This window comes from Salvelinus fontinalis, chromosome 12 (genome assembly GCF_029448725.1).
Source record: "Salvelinus fontinalis isolate EN_2023a chromosome 12, ASM2944872v1, whole genome shotgun sequence".
Classification (NCBI taxonomy): domain Eukaryota; kingdom Metazoa; phylum Chordata; class Actinopteri; order Salmoniformes; family Salmonidae; genus Salvelinus; species Salvelinus fontinalis.
This window is the reverse complement of record NC_074676.1, coordinates 23,181,853-23,193,914: the sequence shown is the minus strand read 5'-3', so window position 1 is coordinate 23,193,914 and position 12,062 is coordinate 23,181,853. Positions and strand designations below refer to the sequence as shown.

At 42.0% G+C, this 12,062-nt stretch overlaps 1 protein-coding gene across 1 annotated transcript in view; it reads left to right on the top strand.

Annotated features, from left to right (window-relative positions):
• Positions 1–12,062, top strand: part of LOC129867006 (semaphorin-3D-like) — a 70,425-nt gene that overhangs the window by 20,447 nt on the left and 37,916 nt on the right. The window contains exon 3 of the mRNA XM_055940092.1: positions 10,147–10,307. Within this exon, the coding sequence (XP_055796067.1) occupies positions 10,147–10,307 (161 nt within the window). The remainder of the gene's footprint in view (positions 1–10,146; positions 10,308–12,062) is intronic.

Sequence of the window (12,062 nt, the reverse complement as noted above, 5' to 3'; positions counted from 1 at the left end):
AATGGTGCCCTCGATTTTGGTGTCCAGTTCAGCAATAGTAGCCTTAAGATCCTCAGCTAAACACGTAGTTCTCCCAAAGCCCCACAACACGTAGTTCGTAGTTCTCCCAACACGTAGTTCTCCCAAAGCCTGGGTAAGTTCTTTAAGTGTCACGTTGTTGCCTGTGCCTTCCGCCATGTCTGTCTCGTTGTTTGGTGTGGAGTAGGCCTCCGATGTGGATTTATTGTCCTTTGGTCGCTTATTACTCGGCATTTTTACACAGAAAGTTACGATGTTGTATTAGAAAGAAACGTTTGTTGTAAAAAGTATCATAAAGTAGGGTAAGTTAGATTATTTCGCAAAAAAGTTGCAGGAGCCTCTCACACGCAGCCGTTCACTCCAACATGCTAGCTCCGCCCCTATTCTACTAGTTTTAATAGATGCTTTTTCTAGGAGGATGAACTAGCTATGACCCACCAGTAGGTTCCCGAAACAACATTTTGAGAATCAACGGCCTAACTTTAAGTTGGTTTTTGGCAACATGCTCTAAGCAAGAAATGACTGCCACATCTACAAAGAGAGAACATTATATCTACAACAGAGGTGGGACATAATATATGCAGAAAGTGCAAAATACACAACAGCTTTTTCTCCATCATCATGCCAGTTACTTTAACTGTTCCTCTATGATAGCTACCTGCAGTATTTCTATCAGTAGCTATGTCCAATTATCTGTAAATGAGCCATTCTCTGGCTCACTGTCCAGCTGATTCTTCTGACTTCTATCTCTCTCTTTTTTTATCATTTTACTTTTAGAATTCTTCACTTTTCTTTTCAGCTCATGTGAGTTTGAAGGGTCTGTCCACCAATTTGGTGCCTTTTGACTAGTGTAACTTGGTAAAAAATAATAATATAGTAACTGCCTATTAAGTGCCAAATAATGTAACAGGGAAGACCGCAACAGAGTTGACCGCAACAGGGTTGACCGCAACAGGGTTGACCGCAACAGGGTTGACCGTAACAGGGTTGACGATTTCGTCTTAAATCAGCCGTGGATGCCTTTGTAACAGATCGATTGGAAGCTTGTTCTCTGGAACAGGAAGGGGTAATTGAATGCAAGTTTCACGAAAAATGTTGAATTGTGAAAAAATGTCTAGCCTGTCTGTCTATGGGTAACAGAGTTGACTTGTCATGCTCAACCCACTCACCACCACAAAACACCAGAAAATTGCCAAAAAGAGTAAAACCAGCTCACCTGCTTTTACACTATGATTTGACTATTAGATGTAAAATAGTTTCACCATAGTAAAAGGAGAGTTCAGTTCATGTAACAGGGTTGACCTTAAAATGACGAACAGTTATTTTTGCCTTAAAATGAATCCCTAATCAAATGAAATAAATACTAATCTTTAGAAATTACTTTGTGAAAGCAACAAAATAAGGCCTTTACAATGATGGTGAAAACCTGGAGAAATGTTGCTGTTAAGTGGGTTCAAATCTTCCTAGAAGTCACAGAGGGTACACAGAGGGTACATGTCAAAATGCTGCATGTTGGGACAATTTTCCATGTGGTCTATATTAAAGGACACTTCATTCAATATAACAGGCTTTTAAAATGCAATATTTGTGCACAATTTCTACTTAAAATGCAAAAGGTAATAATTTTGTGAAACGACCCACAACTGTTATCAGAACACACACACGTACCAATACACACACCAATAAACAATCACTTGGCCACTGTGTTAAAAGATATGAGGTGTGAAAGATTGCTTGAAAACAGAGAGAGCTATGTGGGGTGGTCTGTACTGTAGGTACTAAAGGGAGAGCGTAGGGTTGGGTTGTATTTGTCAGGCTGTAAAACTACAATAACTGCAGTCTTTTCAGCCTCTACATTGGCTTTAGTCTCTACAGTAAGCAACATCTCTTTTACACCCTGTTACCATGTTAAATCTATGAAGCATTTATAGTGGTGATGATGGAGAGGCAAACATTTCATTTGTTTTAAATACACATGCTTTATAGAGTTCTATATTTGTCACAAATGAGTATGGTATGTAAAGTATACATAAATATACACTGAGTATGCCAAACATTCGGAACACCTTCCTAATAATGAGTTGCAACCCCCAACCCCCACCATCCTTTTTTGCCTCTCAGAACTGCCTGTGTCATAAGCGTTCCACAGGGATGTTGGCCCATGTTGACTCCAATGCTTCCCACATTTGTATCAAGTTGGCTGGATGTCCTTTGGGTGGTCGACCATTCTTGATACACACAGAAAACTGTTCTGCGTGAAAAACCCAGATACGTTGCAGTTCTTGACACAAACCGGTGCGCCTGGCACCTACTACGATACCTCGTTCAAAGGCACTTAAATATTTTGTTGTTATGCAATTAAGCAGACACTTTTATCCCCAAAATCATTGTTATGCGTGCATACATTTTACGAATGGGTGGCCCCAGGAATCGAATACACAATCCTGGAATTTCAAGCACCTTTCTCTACCGACTGAGCAATACTGGACCACAATGGCTCTGGCTGTGTGGTAGCTGTGGTCCTCTGTGTGTGTCAGTGTGTTTAGTGTTGGGTAAACTAGAGCCTGTGTTTGTTTTTAAGCCCTACAGGGTCTCTAAAAACCCATTCTACCCTGTAGCAAAAAATTACTCAAAACTCTATCACAAACACTACAATAACGAAAACACACTAACCACCCATAAGAACCTCATTACAAGCTTTAGTCTGACTGTAACCCCCAAAACCCCTACTTCAACCCTGACTACCAAACCCTGATCTAACTATTAACTCCTAAACCCTCACCACAACATAAAGTCACCAGTCACTTGTTCACATTCAATACTCCAGGGGTAGGCAACTAGATGAGGCCACGGGACAATTTTTGTTGGAGCGAATGGTCAGAAAATAATACTACTAAATTCTACACTGCAAATTGATCAAAACTAAGCCCAAACATAGATTGTATTTAAAACAAACAATCGTTTGATAGCTTGATTGCATTGAGACACAATCATGTCTCTTTTTTTGTGGGAATACTTGGGAACACACTTTTTGCTGAATTCCTGGTGATTTTACAGTCTTTCTTGACCAAAACCCCTTTTTTACTAAAAACTTTGTGGGGGCAAAGAATATATATTACAGGCCGGTTTTTGCCAACCCCTGCACTACTGTAACCCCGATACAAACCCCTGCATCCCAATTGCAACCTTGGACTCTCACCCCCTAACCCCAACCTGTTTCCCTGGCCAAGTCTCCTGCAGACCCAGCATCGCTGAAAATAGAAGCTCATTTACATGTTGTTATTTTACAACATAAATACATTGTTGTACATAAGTAGTGGTAGAAATAATAACTTCCTGAAACACTCTATTTAGCAATTTGTCCTGTAGAAATATGCAGCTTCAGCTCTTCAGATTGCCTTGTTTCATGCCAATTGAATACTTGAGCCTTAGATCTCAGCAAAACTCAAATATTCAGAATGTTGTCAGATTAGGCTCTGAGAGTGTATTATGAAATCCATCAAAGCAAAATTGTCCCTGACTGAAATCACACTTAAAAAATAACATCGTCCCCTGTGAAAATACAGTTGGCAAAGTCAAACTCTACTGAAGTCAATCATCTCTGATTGAACAAACTCCTCCAAAACATCTTCATCTCTGATTGACCACATGCTTCAAACAACATAATCTCTTTGTGGTCACACACTTCAAATACACACATCATCCCTGGCTGAATGAACTGGAGTTCAGAAAGCGTTATCGCAGTGAACTTTCCTCTCAATTACCATCAGACAACGTTTGTCCTTTGATTCCTTCAGAGGTGAAAGAGTTCAGAGTTTTTCAAAAGGGAGAACAATCAACAACATAGTACTGTGTTGTTTTGAACAACATTCAAGATTCACTGATATACCAGCCCTAGCTCTAGTCTGAAACCTGATATACCAGCCCTAGCTCTAGTCTGAAACCTGATATACCAGCCCTAGCTCTAGTCTGAAACCTGATATACCAGCCCTAGCTCTAGTCTGAAACCTGATATACCAGCCCTAGTTCTAGTCTGAAACCTGATATACCAGCCCTAGCTCTAGTCTGAAACCTGATATACCAGCCCTAGTTCTAGTCTGAAACCTGATATACCAGCCCTAGCTCTAGTCTGAAACCTGATATACCAGCCCTAGCTCTAGTCTGAAACCTGATATACCAGCCCTAGCTCTAGTCTGAAACCTGATATACCAGCCCTAGCTCTAGTCTGAAACCTGATATACCAGCCCTAGCTCTAGTCTGAAACCTGATATACCAGCCCTAGCTCTAGTCTGAAACCTGATATACCAGCCCTAGCTCTAGTCTGAAACCTGATATACCAGCCCTAGCTCTAGTCTGAAACCTGATATACCAGCCCTAGTTCTAGTCTGAAACCTGATATACCAGCCCTAGCTCTAGTCTGAAACCTGATATACCAGCCCTAGTTCTAGTCTGAAACCTGATATACCAGCCCTAGCTCTAGTCTGAAACCTGATATACCAGCCCTAGCTCTAGTCTGAAACCTGCTATACCAGCCCTAGTTCTAGTCTGAAACCTGATATACCATCCCTAGCTCTAGTCTGAAACCTGATATACCAGCCCTAGCTCTAGTCTGAAACCTGATATACCAGCCCTAGCTCTAGTCTGAAACCTGATATACCATCCCTAGCTCTAGTCTGAAACCTGATATACCAGCCCTAGCTCTAGTCTGAAACCTGATATACCATCCCTAGCTCTAGTCTGAAACCTGATATACCAGCCCTAGCTCTAGTCTGAAACCTGATATACCATCCCTAGCTCTAGTCTGAAACCTGATATACCAGCCCTAGCTCTAGTCTGAAACCTGATATACCAGCCCTAGCTCTAGTCTGAAACCTGATATACCAGCCCTAGCTCTAGTCTGAAACCTGATATACCAGCCCTAGCTCTAGTCTGAAACCTGATATACCAGCCCTAGCTCTAGTCTGAAACCTGATATACCAGCCCTAGCTCTAGTCTGAAACCTGATATACCAGCCCTAGCTCTAGTCTGAAACCTGATATACCAGCCCTAGCTCTAGTCTGAAACCTGATATACCAGCCCTAGTTCTAGTCTGAAACCTGATATACCAGCCCTAGCTCTTGTCTGAAACCTGATATACCAGCCCTAGCTCTAGTCTGAAACCTGATATACCAGCCCTAGCTCTAGTCTGAAACCTCTCTCAGGGTCTTGGTGGATCAATCCATAACATGCATGGTTACAGTATGGCTCCCATCCAATCACACACAGCTAAATAATCCTGATGTCATCTAAATATTATCACAGCAGACTGTGTTTAGTTGTTGTTTTTGTGTGTATTTTCAAAAATCTGTCATGAGGATGAGCTGTGAAGACAGTTTGAGGGTACATGTGTTGCTGTCGTACTAGTGGCTCCTTGCCAAGTAACTAGGGGGGAGTTTGACCATAATGTATTTTTTTATTACATTTTTTATTTCACCTTTATTTAACCAGGTAGGCCAGTTGAGAACAAGTTCTCATTTACAACTGCGACCTGGCCAAGATAAAGCAAAGCAGTGCGACACAAACAACAACACAGAGTTACACATGGAATAAACAATGTTTCCACATGGAATAAACAATGTTTAACACAATAAAGAAAATCTATATACAGTGTTTGCAAATGAGGTAAGGTAAGGGACGAAATATATACGAAGAAAAAAAAGATGTGTACACAGGACATGACAAGACAAAGACGTCTGAACTGCTGCACCATCTTGGAGAATATGATCATATATTAGGACTGGGTTTCCCAAACTGGGTCCTGGGGCCCCCCCTGGGTGCACATTTAGTTTTTTGCCCTAGCACTACACAACAGATTAAAATAAAGCTTGATGATGAGATGGTTAGTTGAATCAGCTGTGTAGTGCTAGTGTAAACATCTAAATGTGCACCCAAGGGGAGAGGGGGGGGGGGGGGGGGCAGCAAGGAGTTTTGGAAATCCTGTATTAGGACATTTTGTCTTATGATAATAATACAAGCATATATTCCACATAGTTAATCTGACTGGCCCTCCCACTTTAAACTCACGTAAATCAATTGTTCTATAACCCACATGCTGATCCAGATCCAGACAAGCAGTTTACTTTATAGCCCTGAATTATATGTAACTGTAAATCCATGTTCTCCATCTCTCTTTGCCAGGGGAACACTTCCATGTCTTACATTTTTCCAAGTTGATTCAGGTCGATAGCTCTGTGATATTACACATGTTCCTGTCCAGTATCACGGGAGTGTTAACCCTCCAACCCTATATAGTTATGACATTCCAATCTGAAAACAATCCTCATCCTGTTTTACATGACAATGATTAAGTTCGGCTGATGATCTCAGTGTTTTAACTCTGTTATCTGATAGACTTGAGAGAAAAACTATCATGTATTTTCCCTGCAGGATATTCATCTGTATATCATACGCAGAAACATATTTCTCTGTCACTGTTGATTCCCATCCTCAGAGAATAGGGTGGGGAGGAGAGGAAGCCTCTTAGTCACCATATAGTGAACACGCCCTGGGCTGTGGCGCTGTAGCTGTCACACGCACAACCGCTACACATGCACTCAGACAGTCCGTCAGTAGGGTTATCTTAAGGCCTGATGCTAGCTACTAGCCGATGTGAAATGCTATCTAACTCAAATAAACCAGTAGAACTCCATGGGGATCAGCGGTGCCTGTGGAGAGACTGCAGAGAAAGGGGGGGGGTGTCATGGCTGGAGCTCAGCGCTAAGCTAAGTGCTAACAGTGAGGCTAAGCTGGGCCTATCCCTGGGATCCTAGTGCTGTGTGTTTACTGAGTAAATTACAGAGTTAACCAAAGGCTAGCACTGCTAAACTCTCTGTAGGTTTAGTGTGGAAAGGGCATAGTGTCTCTGCGTGTATGTGCGGGTGCGTGTGTGTGTTTCTGAGAAAGAGAGAGAGAGAAGGTGAATGCATGGAGGTGATGTGTGTGTAAGAAGAGGTATTAGGGGGCAAGGGAGGGGTCTAAAATATCAAATATTGGTAGTGAGTAACCTCGCTAAGCCTTCACACCCTCAGGCTAATCACAGTGTCAAACCTCTCAGAGTGACCCACTCACACACCCAGATCTCAGGAGTCACCAGCCTTCATTCATCCAGCATAGAAACATAAAGTCAACATCACCTCAATGTGGGGAGTTTGGGGTGAGGGAAGGTGTGTGTGTGCTTGAGTCTGGGTTGTCAAGTGAAGTAAAGTACCGTGGTAGCTACAGTGGTTTTGGGAAAACTCACCCAGATCAATTGCCCTGAACAAGAAAAGTACTTTCCTCCCAAGTATGATTTCATGCAGCCTGGTCTCATTGACGAGACTAAAAGTAGTATGATATGTTACGTTTGGTATGGTTACAAAAGACAGAAGGTTACATAAGGCATTAAGGCAAAAAGAAAAGGAGGATGGTTGCGTGGGTGGGCGTATAACATGAACGTCTAACAACCCAAGGTGTGCGTGTTCGAATCTCATCACGGACAACTTCCGCATTTTAACTTTGCAACTACTTACTACATTTTAGCTACTTTGCAACTACTAAGCATGTTAGCTAACTCTTCCCCTAACACTTAACTATAACATATCATACGTATTGCAATTTCATAACATACTGCATCATAGGAAATTGATAATATACATCCACAAATACATTTTTATTTAACTAGGCAAGTCAGTTAAGAACAAATTCTTATTTACAATGACAGCCTAGGAACAGTGGGTTAACTTCCTTGCTCAGGGGCAGAACGGCAGATTTTTACCTTGTCAGCTCAGGGATTCAATCTAGCAACCTTTCGGTTACTAGTGTAACGGATGTGAAATGGCTAGCTAGTTAGCGGGTACGCGCTAGTAGCATTTCAATCAGTTACGTCACTTGCTCTGAGACATTAAGTAGGGTTGCCCCTTGCTCTGCAAGGGCCGCGGCTTTTGTGGAGCGATGGGCAACGACGCTTCGTGGGTGTCAGTTGTTGATGTGTGCAGAGGGTCCCTGGTTCGCGAGGGGATGGTTTAAAGTTATACTGTTACACTGGCCCAACGCTCTAACCACTAGGCTACCTGCCGCCCCATACCATACCAAACGTAACATACACTAAAATATACACAAGTACGTGGAAATCCCTTCAAATTAGTATATCCGGCTATTTCAGCCATACCCGTTGCTGTCAGGTTTATACAATCGAGCACACAGCCATGCAATCTCCATAGACAAATATTGACAGTAGAATGGCCTTACTGAAGAGCTCAGTGACTTTCAAAGTAGCGCCGTCATAGGATGCCACCTTTCCAACAAGTCTGTTTATCACATTTCTGCCCTACTAGAGGTACCCCGCTCAACTGTAAGTGCTGTTATTGTGAAGTGGAAACATCTAGGAGCAACAACAGCTCAGACAAGTAGTGGTAGGCCACACGTGCTGAAGTGCGTAGGGTGTAAAAATCCTCAGTTGCAACACTCACTACCAAGTTCCAAACTGCCTCTGGCTGAAGCGCGTAGCGTGTAAAAATCATTGGTTGCAACACTCACAACCGAGTTCCAAATTGCCTCTGGAAGCAACGTCGGCATTATAACTGTTTGTCGGGAGCTTCATGAAATGGGTTTCCATGGCCGAGCAGCCCCACACAAGCCTAAGATCAAGATGCGCAAGGCCACACGTCGGCTGGAGTGTAAACCTCTCCGCCATTGGACTCTTGAGCAGTGGAAATGCATTCTCCGGAGTGATGAATCATGCTTCACCATCTGGCAGTCCAACGAACTTGGCGGATGCCAGGAGAACGCTACCCGCCCAAATGCATAGTGCCAAATGTAAATATTTGGTAGAGGAATAATGGTATTGTATGTGGTGCATAACATCATGCTTCTAACTGCATTTAACCTATGGGGAGATTAGATAGGTTAGAGACAGGTGAATGGATATGGTTAAGACATGCATACATACCTCTCGCTGGTCTGTCTCTGAAGCTCCACTCACTCTAGAAGAAAGTATTCATGGATGAGCAGGAGATATTCAGGGGTGGAGGGCAGGCATTGATGTGCATGGTTTAATATATGTATGTATGGGAGTAATATATGTATGTATGGGAGTAATATATGTATGTATGGGAGCTATTCAGAAGGCTTCCCCCACTGGAACTCAAACTGTAACTTTGATCAGGGTCTAATCTAAACCTAGTCTTGACAGACATGTGACATCAGTTTAATGGTCAGGTTTAACCGTCTGGAGATTTAGTGAAGATGATGATGGATGATGTATAGGTGTGGATATGTTGGGGTGACAGGGATCTGTTACAATGGTGATAGTGGGTTATTGATAATGATGCAGGTATGGCGGCGACTGAGGCCAAACCCACTCTTCCTCATCTCCTTCTCCATCTACAACAAGTCAGTAACACTGTGGGTCGAGGTCAGTTTATCCTGGTGTCTTTAACACTTTTACTGTCTTAAGATAAAACCCACTGTAATATCTCATTATGCCCTTTTTGTAATGTAAGTGTAGCGTGCCCATGCATTAGCTTCTCTTTCTGTCAGTCTGCATTCTAAAGTCTCTGTGTGTGTGTAGGAGAGGTGATGAGCCATGACAGCAACTCTCTCTCTCTCTCTCTCTCTCTCTCTCTCTCACACACACACACACACACACACACACACACACACACACACACACACACACACACACACACACACACACACACACACACACACACACACACACACACACACACACACACACACACACACACACACACACACACACACACACACACGCATGCATGCACAGAAGGATTTTTACTCTCTTCATTCAGTTAAGGTGTTGAATAGTGAGACAAGTGATTAGAAAGTTTCAGCTCATGCCAAGACATGCAGGCATCCATGACCTGTTTCAACACACAACCTGTCTCTGTCTAGAAAAAGTCTCTCCCAACTATGCTTATAGTTTCCCGGTTCATTAAACTAAGTGTATTCTATGAAGTCTTGATGAACCAAACCAAACTTGTTCCATGCATCAGAATATGTGTATGAAAGTCTGCATGCATTCTTGTGTATGTTTTGACCCTAACACTCTCTCTCTCTTTCTCTCTCTTTCTCTCTCTCTCTCTCTCTCAGAGCTGGTCCAGAGTGGTAGTGTATCAGTGTTCCTGAGTCCTACTGATGGTCTCCATTCCCACTCTGTGTTGTTGGATGAGGAGAGAGGCAGGCTGCTGCTGGGAACCAGAGACTCAGTTTACCTACTGGACCCTGACCACCTCAGTAGAGCCCCCAGGAAGGTATGCTGCACCTGCAACCTTTCTGGAGAACCATTTATTTTAATTATGCAGGGAATTTGGGGGTGCAATCTTTATCCAAATAGCTAGATAAATGTAATTGTGCGGGAAAGGACAAAATAGAAATAAAAATATCTAAGCCAACACAGTATAATTTGGCCTGATTATACAAAAAGGGTATGAGCCGGACCTATAGGAGACAGTATAGTATCTCTCTCCAGCAGAAAGAAGGAAAGCCCTGGGCAGAACTCAAGTCTTAACAGCTGACTAGCTATAACCCCATGCAGACACAAACTGCCACACCTCAGACATGCACACTCACGCAGGGAATCACCCAACTCTCTCCAATAGGCCCAGCTACAGTGCCTATAGGTTGGAGGTAAACACCCCCTGGAACTTTTTTCACATTTTGTTGTGTTAAAAAGTGGGATTGAAATAGATTCCATTGTATTTTTTTCCATTGATCTACACAGCATATTCCATAATGTCAAAGGAGATACCACTTCCTCTATCCCCCATACATACAACATCTGTAATGTCCCTTAGTCAAGTATTGAATGTCAAGCACAGATTAAACTACATAGATTGACAGTGATTGGTAGATAGGTAACAATAACAAATCAGACATGGAATATCTCTTTAATATCTCTTTAAGCATGGTCAAGTTAATAATTGAAAATTGCTGTCTAGCCATGATCCCAAACACCTTGACAGAGATTAAAGAAATTGAAAATAATAATGACTAACATTGCACAATACAGGTGTGCAATGCTCTTATTAGACTTACCCAAAAAGACTCACAGCTGTAATCGCTGCTAAAGGTTTTTCTTATTTACTCAAGGGGGTGAATACTTAACTAATCAATGTGTATTAGTGTTTGATTTTTCATTCATCTTTAAAACATGTTAAAAATGTTGTGTAGATCGTGACAATTAAATCCATTTTAATCCCACTTTGTAACACCATAAAAAGTGAAGAAATCCAAGGGGAGTGTAGACTTTCTATAGGCCCTGTATGTACAGTATGTTCCAAGAACTCATTACTAGATACTAGATTTAGTTTCCAATCATTATATCTGAGCTAAGCCTATTGGTTCGTAGCCTCAACCCTGCAGGACACACACACACACACACACACACACACACACACACACACACACACACACACACACACACACACACACACACACACACACACACACACACACACACACACACACACACACACACACACACACACCAATTGATTAATGGACTGCTGAATGTATATTTTTTTTCTCTTGCTTTGTCTGCTCTTTTCAGTATTATGTATATCTCTAATAAGCTACCCAGGAAAGGGATGAAAATACCCCATATTAATATGTGTAGCCTTAGAAATAAGGTTCATGAAATCAATAACTTGCTAACATCAGATAACATTCATATATTAGCCATTTCTGAGACTCACTTAGATAATTAATTTGATGAAACATCAGTAGTAAAAAAGGATAAAACATCTATAGAAGAGACAGACATGCTTATGGGGGAGGAGTTGCAGTGTATATTCAGAGCCATATCCCTGTAATGCTTAGAGAAGATCTTATTCCAAGTGTTATTGAAGTGTTGTGGTTGCAGGTTCACTTGGCACATCTAAAGCCTTTTCTTTTGGGGTGTTGCTATAGGCCACCAAGTGCTAACAGTCAGTATCCAAATAGTATGTGTGAAATGCTTGATAGTGTATGTGATGTAAACAGAGAGGTCTACTTTCTTGGGGACCTGA